General features: G+C 51.4%; 3 protein-coding genes and 2 long non-coding RNA genes across 17 annotated transcripts in view; 3 read left to right on the top strand and 2 right to left on the bottom strand.

Moving 5' to 3' along the window:
• Positions 1-5957, top strand: part of Podxl2 (podocalyxin like 2) — a 33906-nt gene extending 27949 nt beyond the window's left edge. Inside the window, exons 5-8 of the mRNA XM_076567312.1 lie at positions 2708-2864; positions 3248-3309; positions 4788-4967; positions 5528-5957. Coding sequence (XP_076423427.1) covers positions 2708-2864; positions 3248-3309; positions 4788-4967; positions 5528-5740 — 612 coding nt within the window. The 3' untranslated portion in view covers positions 5741-5957. The remainder of the gene's footprint in view (positions 1-2707; positions 2865-3247; positions 3310-4787; positions 4968-5527) is intronic.
• LOC143272440 (uncharacterized) lies at positions 133-3446 on the bottom strand. The gene is made up of 2 exons (XR_013050010.1): positions 3083-3446; positions 133-846 (listed from the first exon to the last, which is right to left on the bottom strand). It is a non-coding gene; the product is annotated as an uncharacterized LOC143272440 (long non-coding RNA).
• Positions 4964-8311, bottom strand: LOC143272439 (uncharacterized). Its single transcript, XR_013050009.1, has 3 exons — positions 7762-8311; positions 7373-7439; positions 4964-5281 (listed from the first exon to the last, which is right to left on the bottom strand). It is a non-coding gene; the product is annotated as an uncharacterized LOC143272439 (long non-coding RNA).
• Abtb1 (ankyrin repeat and BTB domain containing 1) lies at positions 6597-12624 on the top strand. 4 transcript variants are annotated; one of them, XM_042273625.2, is made up of 13 exons: positions 6620-6735; positions 7092-7177; positions 7433-7495; positions 7573-7628; positions 8667-8811; positions 8950-9109; positions 9210-9255; positions 9525-9641; positions 9730-9848; positions 10010-10108; positions 10195-10362; positions 11746-11946; positions 12042-12624. In XM_042273625.2, exons 6-13 carry the CDS (start codon positions 9056-9058, stop codon positions 12246-12248), a joined length of 1011 nt encoding a protein of 336 aa, XP_042129559.1. In that variant the 5' UTR covers positions 6620-6735; positions 7092-7177; positions 7433-7495; positions 7573-7628; positions 8667-8811; positions 8950-9055; the 3' UTR covers positions 12249-12624. The 4 variants fall into 4 exon arrangements, with proteins under 4 accessions (XP_006995018.1, XP_076423428.1, XP_042129559.1 ...); XM_006994956.4 differs by lacking the exon at positions 7092-7177 and having other exon boundaries at positions 6597-6735; XM_076567313.1 differs by lacking the exon at positions 7092-7177 and having other exon boundaries at positions 6597-6735; positions 9210-9440.
• A 5732-nt stretch (positions 12625-18356) lies between these two features.
• LOC121828199 (sperm motility kinase-like) overlaps positions 18357-27321 on the top strand; it is a 32233-nt gene continuing 23268 nt past the window's right edge. For 9 of the 10 annotated variants that reach the window (XR_013050004.1, XR_013050003.1, XR_013050002.1 and 6 more), the window contains exons 1-3: positions 18357-18444; positions 22775-22868; positions 25004-27295. Coding sequence is in view for 1 of the 10 variants with exons in the window: in XM_076567311.1 (XP_076423426.1) it covers positions 25098-27295 (2198 nt within the window). In the remaining 9 variants the exon portion in view is untranslated. The remainder of the gene's footprint in view (positions 18445-22774; positions 22869-25003; positions 27296-27321) is intronic. The other variant, XM_076567311.1, reaches the window with a different exon arrangement.

The following is a 27321-nucleotide window of genomic DNA, read 5'->3' as shown; positions in this document are numbered from 1 at the left end:
GCAACAGTCTGTCATTGGGGGAAAGTTAGGGCATGAACTAAATAAAGCAGGAACCCAAAGCAGAACCCATGAAGGAACACTGCCTGCTGCATGCCTCCCCCCACCCCCCAGGTTCATATTTAACAAGGTTAAATCCAGCCCGGGACCACCTTCCCGGGGAAGGGTGCAGCCCACAGTGGCTGGGCCCTCCTGCATCAATCAATAAGACAATCTCTCACAAACATGCCTACAGACCAACCTGTTCTAGGCAATTCCTCAACTGCGGTTCATCCTCTCATACCCAAGGCTGTATCAGGCTGATAATGCTAGCCAGGACTGTGGCTCCTAGGCTGGTGGGCTGCCTGGGCTATTTCATTTGGAAGTCTCTAATGTCAGTGGTATTAAGTCCTTCCTCCTCAGGTGACTAGACAGGCCTACTAGAAATATGAAGAACATATTCAGTATTCTGGGAGCCAAGGCAGGCCAGAGATTGGGCGTCTCCATAATTATATGCTTACACGAACATAAAGATATGCTTACATGAACACCAGTGCTCATTAGCTGTGGAGTACAGGACAGAAAACTCTCCATACAGTAGTGCTGGACAGCCTCATGGTCAGAGGCACTCTGTTTTACTCTCTTGAAAACATGAACTCCCAGGGCTAGGGTGTGGCTCTGTGGTGCTGCTCAGCACACTCAAGACCTTGGGTTATCTCCAGCATGGGGTGGGGGTTAGAAAACAAAACAGAAAAGAGAAGATGCACTTCCCCAGGCAGTGAGACGGTTTGCTATTGGTGTATCCATCTCCAAGCACCATGTGTAGACTTCATCTCTCTCTCATCCAGTAATCCAGTATTTCCTTTTGACCTGTATTTGAAGAGAATGGGGCAGTGTGTGTCAAAAGTGGTGGGCCACACTCAGCTTCTTGTCTCCAGGAAAAGATGGGGAGGAATGTACCTGCTGTCCCTCAGAGACGGTTTTACAAGATGCAGCTACGGTTTCAGAATTTTGCATTTGAGATCTGGAGGAGTGGTGCAGACTATAAAGCCAGTTTCTCTTAGTTTCTACCTAAGACATAGGAGGCAGGAAGGGAGCCAGCAGAGATCAGTAGGCGCAGGCACAGAATGGTGAAGCAGTAAATGCCAAGCTGACCTTGGCGTTCTAGAAGGCAAGAGAATCTTTGCTTTAGAGATGAAGGATCTGATCTTTTGCCTGGCACAAGAAGTACCGGAAAAAGAGACGTTTGGTAGTCGTCAGGGAGGACCAGAGAGTTCCTGCTTTAGTGCGGAGGGCTGGATTACAAGCAAGGCTGACCCAGAGGGACAGCTATTGTTCCAGAATTTGATTGAGTGACTCCAGGGCGTTAGGTAGCCCATATCTCAGATGGAGAAACTGAGGTTCAGAATGTTGCTGAAGGGCAGAGCTAAGAAACCGCAGGATTTGAACCCTGGTGCATTTAGTTACAAAGCCAGGGCTTTATCTTTCCTAGCTAACTCGGGAGTCCGGGAGACTTTGCTACACTGTAAGGGGTGGTACATGTGTGGCAGAGCAAGTGAGGGCTTCTGAGTCCCAGAACAGGCAGGGAGAAGCCTGTCCTGCCCTCCCATATCAGTGAAGACACTGACCACTTGATCCTGGGCTTGTCTGACTGTTGTGGGACAGAACTGCGGACCAGGAAGCGAGAGAGTATCTAGACCTGAGCTGCACTGGGCATTCACGATAAAAACAAGGAACAAGCCCAGCATGAAAGTCAACCTGGTGGATTTCAGGTTGGCATGACAACCGAGGGATAGGTCCTTATCCTAGTCAGGAACCCAAGAGTAGCAGTTCATCTCTGCCTCCGGTATCACCCAGGGTGGCTGTTGAGATCTCTTCTGACAGCCCAGCTCCCACGGCACCCTGGGGAACTGAGCATCTGGGAAAGGGGTCTCTTTCCCTTTGGGGGAAAGAAATGGGGCTCTTGGAAGAAATGGAGCCGAGGTTTTCCATATACAAGAGGAAGAAACTGCTGAAGAGGATCTGAGGACCCAAGGAGGGGCTCTTTTTACAAACAGTAGGCATGAACCCTGTGGCAGCAGCCTGGCCTCTAGTCCCGCTACACTAAGTTCCTGTGGAGGGCTGGGTTCGTCTTCATGTTACATTGTGTAATTATATTTGACACGATCATCTAAACGGTGAGGTAGACAGTCTGAGGGGAAAGAAGCCGCCTCGCCGCGCCCCATACCTCGGCCAGTTCCCAGGGTCCTCTTGGCCATCTCTATTGGCTTTCCAATCCCTGTTGTAAAAGCACCCCCATCACTCTCAAGGCTCAGTGCTGGCCACGTGGTGAGATGACCAGCGGAGGAGCCCCATCCACTGTTGCCAGGCTCCCTGCTCTCTGGTGGCTGTGGGGACTTAGTGTTGTGTCCTCCGCAGAACTGCACTTGCCATGGACATCGTGGGCAGTGCTTCCAGAGGCCTGGGCACTGCAAACCCCAGTTAAAGGTTTGTCATTGTCTGTGGACAAATCCATGTCCCCTCCACCTGAGTGGCCCTGGGACAGGCTCACACCATGGTACCTGCAGATGGAAGTGAACCAACAGGCTGTCTCTGCCTATCTCCTGCTCTCGGGTGGTCCCAGAGCCGACCAGGCTAGCCAGAGGACCATCTAGGCCTTTGGGAGATGGGTTGAGGGCAGATGGGGTCAGGCTACCACCCTTCCTTGAGCTTGGTCCCTCTGAACCCCTAGGAAGTGTTCCGGCGGCATCGGGGACTTCAGCTCCTATCCTTGGTGGAGGAGGTCCTGCCACGCCACCGCAGTGGCCAGCGTGGGGACTGGCACATCTCTCTGAGCAAGCCCAGTGAGAAAGAGCAGCACCTGCTGATGACACTTGTGGGCGAGCAGGGTGAGGAGGAGACGGGAGAGGTGTCCCTCCACAGGCTCAAACTGGGGGCTCAGGAAAGAACAGATATGGTTGTAAGAGCTAGGAACCCCAGAGGGGGCATGCTAGTGTGTAGGACTCCGGGTGGAGTGATGCCTGGGTTCTGGTGATGAGGAGACAGGTATGGACACCACACACTGTGAGAGGGGACCCTTGGGCTGCAGATGCTTCTAGCATCACACCTGTCCTATGGTGTTCCAGGGAATCAACTCGGTGGGAAGTAGGTCAGCAGGAACATACATGGGCATGATTAGAACCAGAAGCTCAGACAGGCTGCCCTAGGAGGGGGTTGGGTGATATGGAGACACCTCAGGGGTGCTGTGGCGATGATGGCATTTCTCCTGCAGGGGTGGTACCCACTCAAGATGTCCTTTCCATGCTCAGTGGCATCCGCAGGAGTCTGGAGGAGGTAAGCATGCAGGGACTTGACTTGGCAGCCGCTACATCATCCTTTCCCATCCCTGACTCTCAAAAGTGCTGAAAGAATTCATAGCCTGCTCCAGGACAGGGGTGTGCCTGAGGGCCCTGGCCATCCCCAGATAGGAAGAGCACGTGAAGGCAACCAACTGAGAAGGAGGACCGCACACCTGCAGGCCATAGTGGGAGCATGGCTGGGGGAGCGGGGTTAAGTAGGACAGTGTCTGAAGTATCATGCAGGACCTAATGGAGGGGGAACAAGATAGGCCCTGCCCCTACCAATGCCCCTCCAGGGGGACCTGGGGTGGTGGGGAATGTCTGGAACTGGGAAACATCCCTCCCTTGTTAGAGGTGGCTCTGATCAGGTGTGGTCTTCTGGCCCCAGCTGACTACAGAACATAGAAACTGGAGGTCCAGATATCCAAATATTCCTGATCCTCACCCCTGCCCCTGCTTTCTCTCCTGACCCATGACCTGTGCAGTCTTTGGAGGGTCTCTGCAGTGTTTGACAATACCCAAGATGTCACACTGCAAAGGTGCTATGTGTTTCTGGGCTATACACCAGGTTTACAAGGTCCAGACTACACTGGATTCTCCCTTGGTCCCTTCTTCCCCTCCTCGAGGTTTAAGGATTAAATGAGAAGGGAGCGCTGAAGCCCAGGGAGGTCAGATGCCTTGCCTGAGGTCACCCAGGTAGTAAGGACCAAGCCTGCCTGATAGAAAGCTGCTGCACTGCCTGGATGACTCCCAAAGCTCTTGTCAGCCTTGAAAATCTGGGCTCGTGACCAGAGAAGGACAATGGACACTGGCAAGGTTTCCCATAGTGCAGGGAAGAGCTGAAGCCGGGCCTCTGCCCCAGAGCTCCCCGATAACCCCCATCTTCCTTGGTCCCCTTTTCACCTGAAGCTGGTCTGTAGGGAGCTTTGCCCAGCCCAGCCAGAGCAGCCTGCAGCAGGAGGCACATGCCACCTGTCATCTTACCACTGGGAAAGGGAAGAAGCTGGGCACCCCTGTTGTGGGCTGCAGCTGGCATCTCCACATGGCCCCCAATGATGCTAGGCTGCCTGAATGACACCACCTACCCCTAAAGTGGAAGCTGTGCTTCGGGCACCGACTGAAGGGTGGACTTGAGTGTCCCCCAGAGACCTTTTTGCTTTGTGTAATTGATGGGGACAGGTGTGGGGCCTCATCTATTTGGGCCACAACTCTCATCAGAACAGTCTGTGGTGAACAGTCTCAGTGCTGGGCATGGCAGAAATCCGCGAGGATATGAGGGGACTGAGATGTGGTCACTGGGAGAACTTGGGGGCTATTCTTAGATGAACCAATAGGGACAGAATAGAATGCCCGTCCACACAGGTCCAGGTCCCAGGCCTCAGGCCTGCCAGCGGTTCCAACTCCACACCTGTAATGTTAGTAGCTCTCAGGACTTTTGCTGAGGCCCTATCCCGCCCCCACCCCCACCCCCAGATTGGCATCCAGAACTACTCCACCACCAGCAGCTGCCAGGCGCGGGCCACCCAGGTGCGCAGTGACTACGGGACACTTTTTGTGGTGCTGGTGATCATTGGTGTCATCTGCTTCATCATCATTGTGCTTGGCCTACTCTACAACTGCTGGCAGCGTCGGCTGCCCAAGCTGAAACACGTGGTGAGTAGGCCAGGTCGGGCTTGGTAAGGGTGGGGCGCTGCCAGGATCAGCCAGTGCTACTCAGCAGCCTCACCTGGTGACCTGTACCAACTCAGTTGTGATTACTGCCAGGCTGGGGCCTGCGTCTACCTCTCTCTGAGGCTGGTACTACTGTGGCTTTCTTTGTGAGAAGGTACACAGTGAAGGGGTGCCGGTCTCACCAGGGGTCCCCTCCTCTTCTCCAGCTCTTCCTACCCCCCAGTGTCCCTCGCTTCAGGGCTTGAGAGCAGGTGCACATTTTGAGTCAGTGTCCTGGAGCCAAGAGCTCCTGTAATCTGCGATAGGGAAAGGGGACAGGCCCTGGTCATCCCCCCGCCCAGCTCGTGTGCTCTGAGTTTCAGGGAGTCTCTTATCTACAGTGGGCTGTTGGGAGGGATCAGGTGACACCAGGGAGGTCACAGTTTTAACAGGGCAGAGAATTAAGGCTAGAGCTGCAGGAACTTGTCTACTGGGCCCCAGAGAGCACCCTGGGGGCGTGGCCAGCCGCCGCCTGTGCCCAGCTCGCTCTCCCGCTGCCGCAGTCGCACGGCGAGGAGCTGCGCTTTGTGGAGAACGGCTGCCACGACAACCCCACGCTGGACGTGGCCAGCGACAGCCAGTCAGAGATGCAGGAGAAGCCGCCCAGCCTGAACGGCGGTGGGGCCATCAATGGCCCGAGCAGCTGGAGCGCGCTCATGGGCAGCAAGCGCGACCCTGAGGACTCGGACATGTTCGAAGAGGACACACACCTGTGAGCGCCCGGCCACGCGCCCACTGCGCGGGACTACCCGACGCCGCGGCCCCGTGCCCCTCCCGGCCCTCCGCGCAGGGCCACTTTGCTTCCCCACCGCAGCAGGCGACCGCGGGCGCAGCTCCCACCCCGTCCCGCCCGGCCCCGAGCGCTGCCCGAGGGCGGCCCGCTCCCCGCGCCCGGACTCCATTAAAGCCGCCAAGACGCGCGGGCCGCTCCGCCTCCACGCCTGTTTCTTGCTTCCGGGGGGTGGGCAGGGGAGAACATAGGCGGGGCACGCGAGGTCATCCGGGTGGGTGGGTGGGGTCAAGAGCGGGTGGGCTGGCACTGCTTGGAGCTTGTGGGCGTGGCTAGGGCCGTGGGCAGCGTCTAGGGAGTGTATTGTCTTCTGGGTGGAACCCAAGCGGGCTGGAGCAGTCACGGAAAGGTCCTAGTGGGCGAGGCCCCGGCCTTGTGGGCGGGGCCTGAGCAGCGCAGGTCTCAGGATGGATGGGCGTGGTTAAGGGTCTGCGTGCTAGGGCGGGGGGAGGTGTCCTCAGGGCTGAACCCCTGCAAGGTGGGCGGGGCCTGGAGCGGACTTCCCTGCGGGGGAGGCTCTTCTGTCGAAGTGGGGTTTAGGTAGTGAGCTTTCCCCCCGGACGAATGGGCGGAACCTGAAGGTTTGAGCTGTCCTCTAGACGAGTGGGTGGAGTCCAGGCGAGAGGTCCCCTTAAGGCTAAGTGGGCGTGGTTAAGTTTAGTGGGTGGGGCCTTGGTGAGAAGCGTTCTGGACGCGGAAGCGGGGTTCAGGCCGGGCGGGTCCTCCGGACGCCAGGCGCCGCTGCGGAGCCGCAGTCGGGCATTGCGAGGCGGAGCCGCGAGGGGCGGGGCAGTGAGTGTTTACATCCGGCCCGGCACAGAGGTCTCCCCGACATCGCTCGGCCGGGGGTCCATCCTCCCTCGCCATGGACACCAGCGACCTGTTTGCCAGCTGCAGAAAGGGAGACGTGGGCCGTGTGCGGTGAGGACCTGCAGTGCAGAAGGCGGGCGGGTGTCCGCAGGGTGCGTCGGGCATGGGTGTGCGGGGCAGGCGCCGTGGGGCTCCCGAAGCTGATCGAGCCCTTTTTTTCCAAATTCTCCTGGCTCTCATCAGAGGAGGCCAGGCTGCAGCTCTGTCCCAAAGCCTCCTTAGGCCTGTCCCCAACACCAGATGCCACCTCAGAGCTAATGACTCCTCCCTCAATGTAACTGCAACTCTGAGAACCCAGGTCCTGCCTTGATATCCTCCTTGGGCTGCCGCGTCCCAGTGATGGCTTCCTAGTTCTTGACCTCTTCTCCTCAGCATCTTAACAATTGTTCTTTCCACTTCTTCTCTAGATCTGCCCCTGTCTCCTGCTCTCCACTCCCAGAGTGCCTGCACCAGCTTTTCTCTGGCTTCTCTGCCTTCACCTCCCCAGGCTGAAGTAGGGGCCCCATCACCTTCTCTCTCCCAAATATTACAAGACCAAATTCTCAGCCTTCTTAACTTGGGCGTGGCCTCTGTCCCTGAAGCTACCACCCAGCTCGCAGTTGCTGATCCTTGCAGGCCTGTGCACTCCCAGGTCTCACCCTTCTCAGAGGGGTCCCTAGCCCAGAGAAATGTGGCCTCCTTCCCCTACCTGGTCTCCTCTCCCAGATCAGAAGCAGTTCTGACCCCAGGCTCTGAACTTCCTGCCCAGGTACCTGCTGGAGCAACGAGACGTGGAGGTGAACGTGCGGGACAAATGGGACAGCACCCCTTTGTGAGTGTGAGCTGCGGGGTAGCTGGGTGGGGTAGGGTGGGTCTGCCCTGCTGACAGCTGCCCCCTTTTAAACCTAGGTACTATGCCTGCCTCTGTGGGCATGAGGAGTTGGTGCGCTACCTGTTGGCTAACGGTGAGAGAGGGTCAGGGCCTGACTGTAAGCTCTGAGACCTTGCTACACATTTGCATGCACCCTTGACTTCCTGTTAACACCCCAAAGTCAACAAATGGTACCCTCTCACTCTCTGTCCACTTTCCCATGTCACCTTTGACACCCAGAGCTGTCCCAGGGCTGTGTCTGGTCCATACCACCGTTGGTCTGCTAAACTGATCTCTTGCCCCACCTACAGTCTGATCCTCATATTGCAGGCAGGAGGATCTTTTCCACAGTAGAGCTGAACGGAGTTCAGCAGTGTTTGGGGAGAAAGCAATTGGGCATAGTTGCTCACACTTGTAGTTCAATCACTGGGAGAGAAGAGAGTTGAGTCAGGAGGATTATCTCTCAAGTTCAGAGCCAACCAGGGCTACATTGTGTGACCTTGTTTAAAAGAACAAAACAAAAGGATAAAACTGGACTTGCCTGTGAAACTCCACAGGACCCACTCCTTAGGTCTTCCACCTACTGGCTGCCCGTCAACAACCGGTCCCTTAGTGCCCCACTGGACGGAGCCATCTCCTACCTCAGGTCTTTACAGTTACAGTACCTCCTGCTTAGACTGGAGTTCCTACCTAGATCTGTGCACCTCTCACTTAATTCAAGTCCCTGTGCTTAGCCACCGTACTGGCCTGCACAGCCTCCCCGTGTGGCAGCCACCACCATTGTCACCCTTGGTTCTGTTTTGTAATAATGGCAGCTGTCGCAGACCAAGGTGCTCATGTGCCCCACTAGTGTTCATTTGGGGCAGAGATCTGCTAGTCATCGAGATGGATGTATACCGGACCAGCCATCCAGTCTGTACTTAGGCTGCGAATCGTCTGATATGTACTCGTGAATATGCCTACATCTAAGTGTGCCCTTGGCCTTCACAAGGACTCAAGGGTTGCCTGGGACACCTTGGGAAGGAAGGAGGGGGCCTCAAGGGCTTTCTGGACTCTACCCATGGGAGCTGGGGAGGAGGGGAGGCCAGAGATCAGTGTCCCTTAACTTTGACTGGTGAGCATTGCATCATAGGCGCCCGCTGTGAGGCCAACACTTTCGACGGAGAGCGGTGTCTCTATGGGGCGCTGAGTGACCCCATTCGCCGTGCACTGCGCGACTACAAACAGGTCACCGCATCCTGCAGGAGGCGGGATTACTACGACGATTTCCTGCAGCGGTGAGCTGGGGGCGGAGCTTGCATCGTTGGTGGGGTTGCTGCGCACTCTTCAGTGGGTTCGGATGGGCGGGGTGTGTTGAGGGGTTTTGATGCACCCGCATTTGCCCGAGTGATGCATCCCTTCCTGGCTTTCCCCAGGCTCCTGGAACAGGGCATCCACAGTGATGTGGTCTTCGTGGTGCACGGAAAGCCGTTCCGAGCGCATCGCTGTGTCCTAGGTGCGCGCAGCACTTACTTCGCCAACATGCTGGACACCAAGTGGAAGGGCAAGAGCGTTGTGGTTCTCAGGCACCCGCTGGTGCGTCTGTCCGCCTTAAGGGAGAGTGCTAACTTCTGGGCGAGCAGTTAGCTCGTGCTGGGTGGTGGCCTCTGATCTCTAATTTCTGCTCTGCCCACAGATCAACCCGGTGGCCTTTGGGGCTCTGCTGCAGTACCTGTATACAGGTGACTGACCCCCCTGGGCTGGGACCGCAATACACCCAAGGTGGCCCTGAGCTGACGTGCCCCTTCTAAGCTACTCACCGTCGGGGAGGAGGGGTGTGTCCGGCACGCAAGCATCCTGACTCCGGCAGGGTGCCAGCCTGACTTGCTTGCTTGGAAAGAACACCTCCCATCCACAAACTGAACAGGTCTTAGGTCCTTCTGGATGAAGAAACCCCGGGCATTGAGTAGGAATCACTCTCGGGTCCTGACCCAGCCCCCTGTACCCCCAGGCCGCCTAGACATCGGTGTGGAGCATGTTAGCGATTGCGAACGCCTGGCCAAGCAGTGCCAGCTGTGGGACCTGCTCGAGGACCTGGAGGCTAAATGTGAGAAGGTGTCCGAATTCGGTGTGTACAGGGGTCTCAGGCCGTGGTCTTGGGTTGCAGCCAGTAGTGCTGGTGGAGCCCTCTAAACCCCTGCTGTCCTCTCCCTCAGTGGCTTCCAAGCCTGGCACATGTGTGAAGGTGCTGACAATTGAGCCCCCTCCAGCAGATCCCCGGTTGCGGGAGGATATGGCACTGCTGGCTGGCTGTGCCCTGCCACCTGAGTTGCGGGTACTGAAGGGCATGCTGGCCTGATGGGCAGGAAGGGTGTCTAGGGGTGGGGCTGTGGCGGGTAAAGCCCCACAGAGTTGGGTTCCCCTCCTAGGCCAGCCCGGGAAGCTGCTTCCCTTTCACGAACAGCTTTGCTCTGATGGGTGCTTTTCCTCTGCCAGGGTGACCTAGGAGAGCTGCCCTTCCCCTGTCCCGATGGCTTCAGCAGCTGCCCTGATATCTGCTTCCGAGTGGCCGACTCCAGCTTCCTCTGCCACAAGGTGCCTGTCCCCCTCCTATCCCTACTCGGGTTAGCTCCCTGGGGACAGATGCCAGCCCTGGTACTTTCTGAACTCTTCTCCCTCAGGCTTTCTTCTGTGGCCGCAGCGACTACTTCCGGGCCCTGCTGGATGACCACTTTCGAGAGAGCGAGGAACCTGCAGCCTCTGGGGAGCCCCCAGTTGTCACCCTGCATGGCATCTCCCCAGAGATCTTCACTCATGTGCTGTACTATGTATACAGTGACCATACCGAGGTGCGGCACCCAGTGGGAGGGCAGTGGGGAACGGAGCCCTGGGCTGTCAAGGTCCGTGGGGTTCTGGGCTCTTGGGTCATTCCTGCCCTTAGCTGCCCTAGAGTTCTTGACTCAGGCCCTATGAGTGGCAGTGGACAGTGCCAAGGTCCCCTGTGTTGGTGTATATGTGCACAGCATGGTAGCAGGGCAGCATGCAGGAGAGAAGTGTACTTTCCGTTGGTCTTGAGAGACCAGGTGGCTTGTTGGGGACCCAGGTGTCCCTCTGTCTGGCTTCTCCAGGAAAGGTTCCTGCAGACCTTTCCTCAGAAGGTAAGGTTTTGGGCCTGGTGGGCCATGTCGTATCTACAGGGCTACTCAGCTGGGCATGCTGTGCTCCAGGAAAGTTCTTTGTAGGAATGGTGGCCCTGACTCTCAGGCTATGGCTCCCATCCTGTCCTGGCTTTGTCCTCTACAACTGAGGTGGAGCCACAGGAATGTGTGTACCTGCATCACTTCCTGTTGACGCCTGTCCTGGCCCTCCAGCTCCTGTCAGCCTGCCCCTCTGTTAGGTTCTGCCTTTGGCCTCCCTTCGGCCTGCTCCCTCACTTCCTTTCTCATCATCTGCCACTCACTCTGTGGTTGACTCTGTCATCCTGAGTCACAAGCTCCCCCGTGAAGAAGCTTTGTTCCCCAAGAACATTCGTACTAGCTCAGAGTGGGGATTGGCTTCTGGACACAGTCCAACAGGAGATTAGTCTCTGGGAGCTCTGGGATCTTAGTTACATACCCGCTCAGTGCTTTGGTGTACCCCCTAAGAAGATGGAAGAGAAATGCATTTCCTTGAAGCTTGTGCACGTGACCATATGACCACAGGTCAATTAGATGGCAGGGTGGCATTCTGAAGGCTCGATCCCTGAGCCACCCGAGGTCAGGCTGAAGCCGGACCCTTGGTCTTTCTCAGCCAAGGCCTTAGCTGTCCCCTGCTCACATCTGTGTGGTCTCTCAAGTGGAAGGAGCCGTGCCCATGCTTGTGGACTAGAAACGGGAATCCCCAGCTCACTTTACTAACAGTTTTTTTAAGGCAGACATGAGTATCTCTACTCCGCAGATGAGGAGGCAGGCACAGAGGTGGAGGGACTCACCTAGAACCCCACAGCTGGGTGTGAAGAGCTCAAGTCTAGGACTGAACCCACGCTGCTTCACCTGGAAGGGCTCCAGCCCTAAGCACTGGTCTGCCTTAGGCATGGGACCCTCTCCCCCCAATCTCTTCCATGCATTGCACCCTCAAAGACCTGGGCTAGGCTCCAGAGCTGTGTCACTTATATCCCACTGGGGCCTCCCTCCACCCTGGGCCCTTGGAGCCCTTGGTGATCACTGGTATCCCTATGTCTTCTTGTTCCACAGCTGCCCCCTGAGTTGGTCTATGACGTGCTCAGTGTGGCTGACATGTACCTTCTACCTGGCCTGAAGCGGCTTTGTGGCCGCAGCCTGGCCCAGCTGCTGGAGGAGGACAACGTGGTGGGTATCTGGCGCATAGCCAAGCTGTTTCGCCTGGCTCGGCTGGAGGACCAGTGTACTGAGTACATGGCCAAGGTCATTGAGAAGGTGGGCAGGGGTGCAGAGAGGGGAAGGGAGGCTGTGAGGGGCAGGACACAGCCTGTGCTGGGAGGCAGCCTGCCTTGAGCCTTGTTCTTCTGTAGCTGGTGGAGCGAGAGGACTTTGTGGAGGCGGTGCGGGAAGAGGCGGCCGCTGTGGCCGCCCGGCAAGAAACAGACTCCATTCCACTTGTTGATGACATCCGCTTCCATGTGGCCAGCACAGTCCAGACCTACAGTGCCATTGAAGAGGCGCAGCAGCGGCTGCGGGCCCTCGAGGACCTGCTCGTGTCCATTGGCTTAGACTGCTGAGCCCTGGCCGACTGGCAGCCCTGCAGCCGGGGCTCCCTCGGTGACGTGCAGTGTGTACATGCAGCAGCTGCTGCTCTCGCATGCTTGGTGGCATTACAGTGGACAGAGGGCACTCACTGGGCTCCTGGGAACCTCACAAGGTGTCCCTGGGACGAGCCTCCTCTCCTAGTGCACAAATAAGCCCCGAGACTTGGGGCTGGCACCACTCAGGGAAAGCTGGAGTATGGTAGGCTTTGAACTCAGTCCCCTCTCGCCCAGGACCCCACCTAGTCCCTCCTGGCCCTCACCCAGCCCTGGCTGGCTTTGACTGTTTCCATGTACAGGGTTGGATAGGAAGCAGGAAGTGTGTATGGCAATAAAGCTTGAATTCACTGTGGAGACCTATTCCTGTCTTGGGGTACCGCTTGGGAGGACAGCTTTGGGGAGTGGAGCTGGTAAGGAGGAGAAGCTGGGGACTGTAGGTTGGGGGTTTGGGCAGTCTCGGCAGGACACTCCACAAAGGGTGACCCAGAGGCTTCGAGAACAGGTTCTGAGCCAGTAGGCCTTTGCCCCTGCCACGTAACCACAGCAGGTCTGACTCCACGACCTAACGACACAGACCAAGACGTTAGACAAATACCAATTCCCTGGATGCCCTCGGGTCTACGGACCATGACCCCCCTCACCCACATAGACCCCTGCTTTGGCTCCAGTCCTGAACAACCAGCCGTGCATGTTACCCTAAAATGTTAAAGAGCGCCCTGTCTTTGTGTCTCCAGAACTTTCTAGATTTCCCTCCTTTCCTTCACCAATGTCTTTTCATATGTTTTGCTCTTGTATGTTGGTCATATGGAGGAAGATCTGAAGCCGCAAGCTGGGCCACGTTGCCTTCAGTCAGGTTTTCAAGCAGAGTGTCGCAAAGATGGAAGGCAGGTGCTCCAGAACCCACCATAGGCAAGGGTTTGGGGGGACGGGGCAGGGAGAGGATGGATGGGGGGGGGGTCTCACTGGCTCTCACTGGCTCTGCCTTTGTGCCTGTCCCTACCAGCAGGGCCTGGGTTGCTACTGAGCTCCAGGCTGGGGAGATGAGTTCAGTGTGTGCTTATCTGAGAAGGCTGGGGCCACCCCTGGACTGTGGCAGGCCTGGGTGTTTGTGAAGCATACGCAGGAGCCGTCTGCCGGGAGGCTCCAGTCAAGCAGGGGTGTGGCAGTGACTTGCATCTTTCAGTGTATACTTTGAAACCACAGGGACAGGGAGGACAGGGACTCAGGCCACACCAGGTCAGGATGTTGCATAAGGTAAAGGGAAAGCTTTAAAACAACATGCATTTCTTCCCGTGTGTGGTTATTTCTTCCATCAAGTCCGTCTTTTGAACAGATGTTATTTGAAATCAGAAAGTTTCCATTTTCCATCAGATATTAATAACACAAGCGAAGGAATTCCAAGTGCCCTGGAATCCATATTCTCCAGGTTTATTGATACTGCAGTCAGGTTACCAAGAGCCAGGCTGTGGGTTAGAGTGGAAATGAGTTCCCCAAACACAGCACACGTGCCCACTCAGAAACCTGAGTGTTGCAAGCAGGAGATGTTGTGCCCTCATTGCAAGACCTCCAAGCAAGACGACCACAGAGCCAATATCTGATGCAAAACACACAGGGGTTTATAGATAATAAGCAAGCTCTGGCTTGGTCCACGTCCAACACTCAAATGCAACAGTGGAGGAGGACGGCCCTGAGCTCTCAGCGTGAGGGGTTTTTAAAGGGAAAAACCGAAAGCAGGGTGGTACAAGCCTTTGCATCGTATGATTGGGTGAGGGTGTGTGTAGCCTTTGAATTTACTGGTTGGGGGTTAACAGTTATTTTTGGGAAGGCCTGATCAAGTCCCAGGCTCTGTCCTTGAGCTGCTATGAAGGCTGGCTGGCCTTGCACGTTCACATTGACCCATGCACTAGCTCTAAGTTGGTGAGGGGTCCCAGACAGTAAACAACTGGCTGAACCTTGAGCACTCAGAGTACGTGCAGAAAGGGAGCTACTGCAAGGACTATGTCTTTTGTTCATGGCCCTCCCAGAAACTGCTTGCTCAAGTCTCAGGAAACTGAAACTGAGGCCTGATCTCTGAGAGAAGACAGAGCAGCCTGTTATGGCATCTGCTTTGTCCTCTCATCCCCCAGTCTTGGAGATGTTTCTTTTTTGGTAAAAAACTTTATCATCAGGGCAGTAGATTATTTTGGGGACTAATTGGACCAGGATGTAAGTGATTTCCCATTATCGTCGTCAAAGTGAGCCTCCCCTTAGTCAGTTGTTGTCATCTGAAAGTGTGTCATGGGTTTGGTTCAAGGGCTGATACTGGGATTTTAGCATTGTCAGTTTAGTGGTACCCAGACAGGAATCATCATTCAGTTAAGGCATCAGTGACATAAGAGCCAACAGTGATTAGCAGAAGCAGAAGGGCCAAAAGCCCTGTGATGGCTGATAGAGTTTTTTGTTTTGTTTTGTTTTGTTTTTGTTTTTGTTTTTCTGCATGTAAAAGCAAAGAGCCTTTATTTCAAGCTCCGGAGCTTGGTCCCTCTGTCTGTCCAACATAGCGGTGAGAGCAGAGAGCCCTGAGCTCAGGTGGGGCAGAGTTTTTATCATAGCAGAGCTTGGGGTGAGGGGATTTCCAGGGTCCAGGATTGGCTGACAGTTGTCTAGGGGTATCTGTAAAACAAAAAAATAGGTGTGTGCTAGACTCAAGGACATCTGGCTACCTTATCTAATGGTTGGACTGTTTGGGATGTCAGGTACTTCCTCACCCCTGGGTGGATCCCTGGGTGGTATCTGCTTAAGGCTTTTCTTGGATCTGTGTGTTGCCTGCCAGTAAGCCTGTCACAGAAACTGTGTCTAGGCTCCTAAGCCTGTCATGCCTGCTGTGTGGTCAAGCTATTTTGGGCCCCTTCACATTCCTCCCTTCACAAGTACCAGTGAGTCCTACCTGTCCAGGGATGCAAGGGTATTGGAACCTACCCTTAGCTAACAGGTTTTTTTAGGGTAGTGACACCTGTATCTATTGCCATTTTTCCCCCTTAGGCATGTGCTGGACAGGCCTGGCCTCTCTTTTATCTTTTTGTTCTCTCTCTCATTTATTTATTTATTTATTTATTTATTTATTTATTTATTTATTTATTTATTTAAAGTTCTATTATCAGCTTGATACAGTGCAAATTCTTATCCTAATAGTGAAATGTTTTATTGAGGCTTGCCCAGTAATTGAAAAACCCAAAACTTCTTATAAGCCACAGTCATCCTAGGGTCCCCCTTGCTATATAGCCTCCCTGGTTCTGTGGGTTGCAGTCTGATTGTTCTTTGCTTTATATCTAGTATCCACTTATGAGTGAGTACATACCATGTTTGTCCTTCTAGGTTTGGGTTACCTCACTCAGGATGATATTTTCTACTTCCATCCATTTGCCTGCAAATTTCATGCTGTCATTGTTTTTCTCTGCTGAGTAGTACTCCATTGTGTATATGTACCACATTTTCTTTATCCATTCTTCAGTTGACAGGCATCTAGGTTGTTTCTAGGTTCTGGCTATTACAAATAGTGCTGCTATGAACATAGTTGAGCATGTATCTTTGTGGTATGATTGAGCATTCCTTGGGTATATGCCCAAGAGTGGTATGGCTGGGTCTTGAGGTAGATTGATTTTCAATTTTCTGAGAAACCACCATACTGATTTCCACAGTGGTTGTATAAGTTTGCATTCCCACCAACAGTGGAGGAGTGTTCCCCTTGCTCCACATCCTCTCCAACATAGACTGTCATTAGTGGTTTTTTTTAAACATTTTTTTTTTTTAGATTTTATTTATTTATTATGTATACAGTGTTCTGCCTGCACACCAGCAGAGGGCACCAGATCTCATTACAAATGGTTGTGAGCCACCATGTGGTTGCTGGGAATTGAACTCAGGACCTCGGGAAGAGCAGTCAGTGCTCTTAACTTCTGAGCCATCTCTCCAGCCCTGTCATTAGTGTTTTTGATTATAGCCATTCTGATAGGTGTATGGTGGTATCTCAGAGTCGTTTTGATTTGCATTTCTCTGATGATTAAGGATGTTGAGCATTTCTTTAAATGTCTTTCAGCCATTTGAGATTCTTCTTTTGAGAATTCTCTGTTTAGCTCTTTAGCCCGTTTTTTAATTGGATTGTTCAGTATTTTGATGTCTAGTTTCTTGAGTTCTTTATATACTTTGGAGATTAGTCCTCTGTCAAATGTGGGGTTGGTGAAGGTCTTTTCCCATTCTGTAGGCTGTCTTTTTGTCTTATTGACTCTGTCTTTTGCCCTACAAAAGCTTCTCAGTTTCAAGAGGTCCCATTTATTAATTGTTGTGCTCAGGGTCTGTGCTGTTGGTGTTTTATTTAGGAAATGGTCTCCTGTGCCAATGCGTTCAAGAGTACTTCCTACTTTGTCTTCTATCAAGTTTAGTGTAACTGGATTTATGGCTGACAGAGTTCTTTATCCTGAAGGAACTTGGAAGTAAGAATGAGGACCAATTATTATTTTATTTCAGGTTCCCTATGACAAGAGGTTTCCTTTTGATCTAACATTCTGGGGGGAAGGGCGACATTTTCTCTTCTGTAATCACTTTCCTGCTGACCTTGAGACATTGTTGTCAGGGACCTGGTGTAAGGATTATGTCCTTATTATGTCAGCAGCCTGCGACGTCTTCCCAGCCTAAAAAGCAGACATGCCCTCTCACGGGCCTCTTTCCATACTCCCCCCCTATTCCCTCTGTCCTCTGTGCGGTCTCTGTCTCCCTCCCTCCCTCCCTCTCTCTCTCCCCCTCCCTCCCTCCCTCCCTCTCTCTCTCCCTCCCTCTCTCTCTCTCTCCCCTCCCTCCCCCCTCCCTCCCTCCCTCCCTCCCTCTCTCTCTCTCTCTCTCTCTCTCTCTCTCTCTCTCTCTCTCTCTCTCCTCTCTCTCTCTCCCACCCTGTCCTGCAGATCAGAATGTAAGCTCTTAACTGCTGCCTCAGCCCATGCCTGCCTGTGCCATGTTGCCTGCCATGACAGTCATGGGCCAACCCTCTGAAACTGTAAGCAAGTCCCCAGTTAAACGCTTTTCTTTGCAAACTGCCTTGGTCATAGTGTCTCTTCACAGCAATAGAACAATAACCAAGACACTGGGTGACTTAGCAGACGCAATCTGTTGCTGGAGTCCCAGGAAGTTCCTAAAGAGTTCCCAGTTTTCAGTCCACACTGGAATCCAGAAGTGGGTTCTAACACTGGCAAAGGAAGGCTCAGACTAGATGAATTTGCCAGTGAGAGTGAGGGCAAGCAGACAGAAAAAGTACAAGCTTCCTTCTGCCAGCTGAAGGTGTGAGCCAGATATAGGGTGGATCTACTGACTCATAGGATCCAGAATTTGGGACAGTCTCCACCTCAAATAATTTAACAGAGGAAAATCCCTCTCAGGTGTGCCCCACTGCCTGGGTTTCAGTTCATTCCTAATATACTCAAGGTGACAAGATTAGCCATCACAGACTCCCAATGTCAACCAGAGACCACCATCCATTTCTCCATAGTCTGCGTCTAATGAGAAGGGAATTGACTTTCTTGAGTGTGTATATGATGAGCTTTATAAATAAATAGTTATTAAAGTGTTAGGGAGCAAGTGGAAAAGGAACCATGCTGCCTGTCCACTAATAGATGAATATCAGTGTCTACAACCCACTGAAGGACAACACTCTGGAGCCTGTTGCTGGCATGACCAACATTCCTTCTATTATTATTAAAGTGGAAAGTATCCTTCCTGTGGTTTTTGATGGCAGATGTCCCACAAAGAATCATGGGTTTGAACAGGAGTCACTTGAATGGGGAAGGTGTGGATCTTAGGAATGGGGGCCTTGCCAGAAGTCAGTCACTGGCAACAGGGGAGAACTGGATGTAACCAGCTTCCTCAGGTCCCTACTGCCCTAGACACCTGCCGTTCCTGCTACCATGCCTTCCCTGTCCTCAAGTGCAGAAACTGAGGAAATCAGCATGATTTGTGCCCAGACATGGTTAGTTCATCTTTTGCTGCGAAGTCACAAGGAGCCATTGTGAGGAATGATAGATACCTGGCCATATACAGAACGCACTAGGGCTGGTTTCTGTCCACACAGTGTGGTAGCTGTTCGTTAGTGGATCTCCACACTGGTGAGCTTCATGAGGACTCTGCACAGCTGTTGAACCTCATCAGAGTGAGTTCCCTTCTGAGGCCATGGCTTTTGTGGCGTTCCTGTTTATTTATTCATTTATTGGTTTCAGGAATGATTGTCCTTATTTTTGTTTTTCTTTATACTCTCACATTTTTATTTTTGTATTCTTTCTTGATCTATGTCATTTTCACTTTGATTTATCTTTTTCATGTTTTTAATGCATTAAAGAACATGCATTAGTTTATATTAACTGCACATCTTGAGTAAGTAATCTCACAGTAACATTTCCATACATACCCATGGATTTTGAACACATTCCTCTCATCTCACTAACTCCTGCCCACTGATTCCAAGTCTCCAGTGCTTCCCTTTTTATTTCAGGCCCTCCCACTCTATGTTTTGTGGACTCCTAGTCTAAGGACTGAGAGGCCACATTGGATGGTCTTTTTTCCCTTTTTTGTTCTTTTTTTTTTTTTTGCGTGGGGGGAGGTGTTTTGTTTTTCTCAAGACAAGATTTCACTGTGTAGTACTGGTATCCTGGAACTTATTCTATAGACCAGATTGGCCTTCAATCAAGAAATTAGAGTGATTCTGCCTCCCTAGTGTTAGACTAAAGGCATGCATCATCACTGCCTACCTAGAAGGTGTTTAAGGAAGGGCACAGATTGTGTCTGTGCTTCAGGAAAAAGTCTCCTCCTAGGTGGTTATCTTAGGCTGGCAGGTCAAAAGTCATGGCTCCGAGCAAGGCCAGAGATGAGATTATATGGAAGAGGGCAGCTGAAAAGAATTCAAGAACAGAAAAAATGAGAGTCTAAAAAGAACCTGTTCTTTGAGGAAGAAAAGAACTTTCCTTGGTGGGACTTACCACACTGTCCCTCCACCATCTTCTGTCCTTCTGTCTGATGGACACTGTCCTTTCATGGGTCATTTTCATTTTCTAACTTAAGTGGTGTGCGATCACAGGACTAAAGCTGTGTGCTATCACGCACAGAGGATGGGGACAATCATGATTTTGAAGCAAAGGATCAGTTCTGCTGGCCTAAGAGCACAAAGAACATGTTCAGGAACAAAACTGCCCAGTGCTGGAATCATGCCCAGCACTCCACAGACCCACTCCAAACACCTGTCCCTTTGGAAAAGGAGGGGACATTTCATTGACAAGGACAGTCTTTACCTGGTTTTCCCAAACCTGGCCTTGAACAAAACACCTTATCTTTTCTTTGTTTGTTTATCCAGACAGGGTTTCTCTGTGTGTGGTCCTGGCTGTCCTGGAATTCTCTCTATAGACCAGGCTGGCCTTGATCTCACAGAGGTCTGCCTGCCTCTGCCTCCCAAGTACTGGCATTAAAGGCATGTGCCACCACCTCCAATCTTAATCTTTTCATCTTTGGAGAGAGGTGGTGGGTAGTAGGACCTTCATGGTCCAACAGCAAGGCCCTTCAGTCTCCTTCCTGGATTTCCCAGGTGTTGATGATGAGGGAGGGCCTATCCTCTGTGACTTTCAGAAACCTAATACCTGATAGAGAACTGGCAAGTAGGACTTCAGTGCCCATTGCTGGACAGTACCCATGTCTCCCTTTCATCGTGTGATGATTTAGTCTGCTAGAATTGCTAGCCAGTGCTTAAGTGTGGAATGTGTAGACACATGATGCCTTCAGGTGGTGTGAATGTTTTCTTGACAGAAAACATCCTTCTTGACCTCTCGTAAACTTCCATCCAGTTTCTTTGGCTCATGTCACATAGCTGGTTCTGGGTGGGTCCTGTGAGGTCCATCTAATGTGCAGAACCAATGACTTCTGATGGGAGGTGACAGCAGCGTAGCTTCAAGAACATGGAAAAGGCTGCCCACAGCCCTCCCACCTCAGTTGCTGATGTCACACTCACTGGGTCCATGTCCTGTGTCTCACAGCAAGCGATATTTCTGAAGCAGTGGGAACCTCCATCACGTACAAAACAAAAGCAGTCCTTGCTCTTCTCTTTGCTTTTGCTTTTTGGTTTGGTGAGACAGGGTCTCCTGTAGCACAGGCTAGCCTCAAGACTACTGTGGAGCCAAAGACAACTTCAACTGCTATTTCTCCTGCCTCCACTCTCCTAGCTTTAATAATTGCCATGTGCTCACCTTTATGAGACTTGGTTGTTTCTCTGTCCGTTTATCGGCCTTGCATCGGTGCCCCGAGGCCCCAGAGGCAGCACCCCTCCAAAAAACCCCGAGAACCATACATTTCTGGTCCCACTGGTACCAGCTAAGCCACAGCCACTAAATGCAAGTTTTAACTAAGACTATTGTTCTATTTACCAATAAGAACTCAGGAATCAGATGTTGGGGAGAAAATCTGCTAGATGAGAGGCCGAGAAGCAACCAGAAGACCTTCCTTTTTAGCCAGAGACCCAAGGAGAAAAGTGTCCCTGCACTCGTCCCAAACCATAAAGACCCAAATTAAGTCCCTCCCAGCTCCTTCCTGTGCATTTCTCTATCCATATTCCTACTCCCTCCTTCCTCTCAATGGCTAATTCCTGTCAACTAGTTGCTGGCTCCACCACCTGACCCAAGGGTAATTTTATTACCAGTCTCTGAGTTTCTCAGTGCCATCAAATATCCCATAACACTTTCCTGTTTTTTCCCATTGAGCTCCTATATAATGTACATCAGCTGCCCTGAAGGACTCTCCTTAGGCTGGACACAGCTAGTTGTATCATGCCTAATTGTGAGATGTGTGTGTGTGTGTGTGTGTGTGTGTGTGTGTGTATGTGTAGTGTGTATAGTGTGTGTATAAGTGTGAGTCTGTGTCTGTGTCCTGCCAAGTCTCTGTTGAAGCATCAGTCACAAAACAACAGTATTAAGATCTGGGGACTCCCAAGCACTAAAGACTTGCTATACAGCAGAACATGTGGCCTCTAGAAAAGGGCTTGATAGACTGAGTTCATGCTTTTCCTTGACCATGTGAGAATATACAAAGTACCAATTAGAGTTAGAAAGCATCCCTGTTACACACTCAATTTGTTTGGTATCTTGATCTTGCTTTGCCAATGTCCAGACACACAAGCAACCGATTTCTGTTGTTTATAAGGGACAAACTAAGGCATTTTGTTTGAGAGCAGAAGGCCTAGGGTGCCAGGATAGGGCTCCATCTCTTACACATGTTGTCTATAGGGTTCTGGCTGACAAGTACTTTCTTGATCATTTTGAACATATCAGGCCACTGTCTTCTGGGATCCTGGACTTTGGTGAGAAGTCTCAGGAACAATGGGGACCATGTGACAAATGAGGCAGTGGGATCGGCACCTTTCCTTAGTTCATGAGCTGGCTGTTTGGAACCTGGGGTCTATGCAGGGACACTTTGCTCAGCCTGGGAGAAGGGGACTGGACCCGCCTGGACTTAATCTACCAGTTGAGCTGAATCCCCAGGGGGAGTCTTTGTCCTGTAGGAGATGGGAATGGGCGGTGGGATGGGGGAAAGGAGGGCCAGGGGGACAGGAGGGGGGAGGACAGGTGAATTCAACGCTGATTTGTAAAAGAAAAAAAAGGAAAATAAACTATATTGAAGTAAATGGAAAAAAATGATGTGAACTTTCAGCCCCACAGATGTTAGTCCTAGGTCCTGGGTGCCATGGAAAACAGTATTTTCTCACAACATCCCAATGTAGTCCTATAGGACCCATCAATCTGAGTATCTATACAGCAAACCATCCTGGACTTTGGTGAGAAGTCTCAGGAATAATGGGGACCTGAAACAAATGGTGTCAACTTTCTCCCAGCCCCACAGATGTTAGTCCTAGGTCCTGGGGTGCCAGGGAAAACTATTTTCTCACAACATCCCAATATAGTCAGGAGCTGTCATCCTATAGGACCCATTGATCTGAGTTAAAAATAATATAACTTGAATTTTTTGAGTGTAGACATGATGAGTTATTACAAACTTGTCACAGAAGGCTAGGGTCCAAATGAAGAGCAAAACACTCTCCACCTACTAAGGGGAGACTATCAGTCTGTAACTGAGGCAGGGCCAATGCTCTGGAGCCATTGCCATTCTTAGGACTCCTTGTTTTATTATTAAAGTGGAAGGGTCCTTGTTAAGGTTTGGGTGTCAATGGCCCACAAAGAATCAAGTGTTTGGACACTGGTCCCACCAGGTGACACCATTTGGGGAATTTTTGGACCACAGGAAATGGCCCTAGCAGGAAGAAATGGGTCACTGGGAAACACTGAGGACAGCCATTTGAGTGTAACCAGGCTCCTCAGGCCCCTACTGCCCCGCTGGCCAGACCAGTGAGCTGTGCTGAGCCCTCATTGGTCCATTTCTTGCTGTGATGTCACAATGACAGACACCTGTGCACTCACAGCTCTGGCTGAGGCTGCCTCCTGTCCTTACAGTGCAGGAGCTGCTGGTTGGTTGGAGAGGTGGTGTTCGGCACTGGTGAAAGAAAGAGTTGACGTGGACTTTCGGGAGCTGTTGGACCCCGACACTGTGAGTTTCTCTCCAAGTCTGTTGACTTTATTTGGTTTCTTGTTCTCAGTGAATTTGTCTATTGGCTTGCTTTATTTTTCCACTCACTTTTTCATGTTCTTTATTATCTTCTATTTGACTTTCTATTCTTTTTGATGTGTGGGGTAATTCAAGACAGGGTTTCTTTGCGTAGCTCTGGCCTTCCTGGAACTCACTTGTAAACCAGACTGGCCTTGAACTCAGAGATCTGCCTGCCTCTGCCTCCTGAGTGCTGGAAATAAAGGCATGTGCCACCACTGCCCACCAGTTTTTATTCATTTTTAGGTTATGTTTCCTGAGGTAGAATATTTTGATATTTTTGTTTTATGGGTATGAGTATTTTGTCTCCATGTATGTCTGTGTGCCACATACCTGGTACCCGTGGAGGTCACAAGAGGGAGACAGATGAGCTGAAGCTCAAGTAACAGGTGGTTGTGAGCCACCATGTGGCTGTTGGGCACCTAACCGGGGTTCTATGAAAGAGCAGGAGTTGCTCTGAAACACTAAATCATCTCTCCAGCCCCTCTGTGTTTGTCTTTACCTCTTCCTTTATTGTCATGTTTTTCTTCATTTATTTCTCCTATTTCAAGCCTTTTCTTGGTAATATGGCACATAGAAGCCATTTAGTTAGGACAATCACAGGAACACCTGTAATGCATTTTTGATCACATTAATCATGTGATTAACCTGTGCTGTTATGCTTTCTTCTCCCACTTCCCCCTCCACTTTCCTAGTAAACCCTTTTTAAGTTGACAACCTCCTCCTGCTCCCAAATCCCACAGAGGAGAGAAAACAAGCAGCACATTTGCAGGACTGGCTTTCCCCAGGTAAAGCATCTGCTCCAGTCTGTCCTTGTTGAGAGCCCCAGTTTCATCCTGGATGGCTTCCCATGGCTTGACTGTGGCACTCTTGCCCTTCATTCCGTTTCTATATTGTGGTGTTTGTCCTCTAAGCATGCAGAGCAATCCTTGTAAGGATCCTTGTGAGTGTGTTTTAACCATCAACTATGGCCTTATTAATGTGTTGTGGAATTTGGTGAGAAGTATTAGTAATATTATTAATGACTATCACATCCATGTTCATCATGGAAACAGCCTTTTTTTTTTTCTTAATAGTGTCCTTTCCTGGCTTAGGCATGAATGAGTTTGGAACTGTTAAGTCCTTTCTATTTTGTGCAGTTTGGAGGAGCACTGACATTTGTTCTTTAGGGGCTGGAATGAATCATCAGTAAGTGCCTGGTCCTGGGCTTTTCTGTGCAGAGTCTTTTATCAAAAATACTTTAATCTTGTTGTTTATTGTCTCTTCTCAAGTTGAATTTGTATCTAGAAATTTCTCAATTTCATCCACATTTTCCAATCAATGAGAAGGACCCCCTGGTTTTAACAAACAGATTAATTTTGGGGTGGGGTAGGTTTGAGAGATTACCCAGCAGGTAGGAGCATGTACTGTTCTTACAGAAGACCTAGGCTTGCCTCCCAGCACTCCCATGACCCACCATAACTGCCTGAAACTCCATTTCTAGGGGATTTGATGCCCTCTTCTGACCTTCTAGGTCATGGAAAAGAAATCATACAAAAAGCATCAATATTTTAAGTTATTTGTACTACCTGTGAGTGTGCGTATTGGCACCCTCGAGTGTGCATGTGTCTGTGTGAGTCTGCCCACATGGGCACATGCATGCATTGTATGGATGCCCTCAGAGGCCAGAGGTGTAAGCGCACCTAGAGCTGGAGTTAAGGCAGTTGTGAGTCGTCTGACCTGGGTCCTGAGAACCACATACAGGTCTTCTGAACTCCTGAGCCATCTGCCCACCCAGGCACACTGGATTTGGGGATGTCTGTTGTCTTATCAAGTGCTTTTGCATCTGATTTTATTAGTGCCTTCTCTCTCAGTGAGTGCTGAGTTCATGTAAGAGGATGATTATCCTTCCAAAGAAACGTCTCTTAGCTTCTGTGACCCCTTGTTTTATTCTCTGTTTCTGGTTGATTCCGACCAATCCGATCTGTGTCTTATTCTGCTATCTGCTGCTTTGGAAGGTGTTTTCTTTTCTTTCTGAGCATTGCATCCCTATTAGGTTGTCTAAAGTAATTCTGACTTTCTTTTCCTTTTGGATGTAGCAATTTGTATTGATAAACAGTCTGGGCCTGATTTGGACTGTTTAAAATTCCCCATTGAGGCTTTGGTTCTAGCCTTAACAACAAGGACCTGACCATGGAGCAGGCCGGGGAGGCCCACTGCTCTGCTGAGGAGGCCTTCACCGATGACTATAAGATGATGATGACCCTGGCCCAAGGACATTTTTCAGAGGTCAAATTGGCCTTTCACGTGCCCACAGTATCCTGTGTGGTTGTAAAAATTCTTAGAAACAAGAAGAAGTATGCCTCATTTATCAACAGTGAAGTCAGCATCATGAAATCCCTTGCCCATGCCAACATCGTTCAATTGTTTCATGTGGTCGAGACCAGAGAGACCACCTACCTGGTGATGGAGCATGCATCAGAGGGAGACCTGCTGCATCATATACTGGAACTGGGGTCCTTAGAGGAGAGCGAGGCTCAAAGGTTGTTTATCCAGATATTGCATGCAGTGCAGTACTGTCACAATAACTCGATTGCTCACAGAGACATTAAGGCAGGGAACATCCTCCTGGACTGCAAGGGTAATGCCAAGCTTGCCGATTTTGGCCTTTCGGCCAAGGTCATGCCTGAGCAGAAGTTTAGGGGTTTCTGTGGAACTTTATTTTACTGTGCCCCAGAACTGTTTGGAGAGGAGGCCTATGATGGCCTTGCCACTGATGTGTGGAGTTTAGGCGTGCTCCTCTTCCTCATGGTCACCGGGCACTTTCCCTTCAGAGCTAGGTCTGTTGAGCGGGTGAAAGAGCACATCCTTGCCGCAAACTTCAAGGTGCCTCCACATGTTTCCATGGACATTTACAATGTCATCGTCAAACTGCTGATCATCAACCCTGGCCGGAGGCCCACCATAGGCCAAATCATGAGGTTCCCCATAGTCAGGAGCAGTGAGGCTCGGTCACCACCTACTTCCACCCAGGCTCTCCCAGGCACCCCCAGCCCTAGCATTGTCAAAGCCATGACAGTCATGGGGTATAAATCTGAAGAAATCGTTGAGTCTCTGAGAGACCAGAAATACAACCAGGTGATGGCCACTTACCTAATTCTACAGCACCAGTCACCTGGGGGAGACTGCTACCATCACCAAAAGAAACCCGTGAGAGCCATGCGGTCAGGCCTTGACCTCAACCTGGCAGATCTTCACACTTTCCCTGTGTCCTTATGGAGAGCTACCGAGCCTGCTCCCCCCACCTTCACCTTGCCATCTAAGACCAAGGAGAGAGAAGAGAAGAATGCCAGGCAGGGTGGCACAAGGCAGAGCATGCCTGCCGCCCTGTGCTGCCAGCCAAAGAGGATGCACCATCCCTATCTAACCCACCTGTTCTATTCTGCGACTGATTCCTTCACAAGCAGCAGCCTGGAAAGCATTGAGTATTTCACACATTCGGACTTCGGGTCATTCGGTTGTCACTTGGCCAGTGTCCAGCCACCTCTCTTTCTGGACACCTCCTCTCCTAGGCCACACCAGAGTGAGACTCCAGGTGACACAGACAACAACTTGTCCTCCTGCAGTCCACAGGAGGAACTCTGGAGCTCCCAGGAGGCACCTCAGTATTTCACCCCCACAGGCTCCTCCCCTTGGGATACATTGCAGGAAGAGACTATGACCCAGGATGAGGCCATAACTCATGAACTGACCATGACAGAGGATGAAGCTATGACCCATGAAGGGACAATGACCCAGGATGAGGTCATCACCCATGATGCAACATTAATTCAGGATGAGGTTATCACCCAGGATACCACCTTGTCCCAGGAAGGGACAACCTTGACCCAAGATGAGGTCATCACTCAGCAAACCACCTTGACCCAACAAAGGACCATGACCAAGGAAGGGAAGATGACCCAGAATGAGGCCATAACTCATGATGCAAGCATGATCCAGGAAAAGACCATGAACCATGATGGGACCATGGTAAAGAATGAAACCATATCACAGGAAGCGACCATCATGCAAGTAGAGGCCATCATTCAGGATGCAACCATCTCCCCAGAAGCCACCATGACCCAGGTTGAGAACCTCATTCAGGAAGAGGCTATCACTCTGGATATGGCCATCACCCAGGAAGTGGCCATCACCCATGGCCAGCCCCAGGATGCAGGCCCAGCTTCATCCCGAACCCGGAGGCGTCACAGCTGGAAGGGGGTCAAGAAAACAATTATGAACTGCTTCAGAAACCTCTGTTGCTGCTGCCTGCCACCTGCAGAGAGAGGCCGAGCCTCCAGCAAGAACCTGGCTCCAAAGGGAAGGGATCATGGAGTCACCCCCAGAACCAGGTGGGTGCACTTACCTCATTTTATTT

This window comes from Peromyscus maniculatus, chromosome 3 (genome assembly GCF_049852395.1).
Source record: "Peromyscus maniculatus bairdii isolate BWxNUB_F1_BW_parent chromosome 3, HU_Pman_BW_mat_3.1, whole genome shotgun sequence".
Lineage (NCBI taxonomy): Eukaryota > Metazoa > Chordata > Mammalia > Rodentia > Cricetidae > Peromyscus > Peromyscus maniculatus.
Note: the sequence above shows the minus strand (reverse complement) of the source record. Positions and strands in the feature narration are given on the sequence as shown.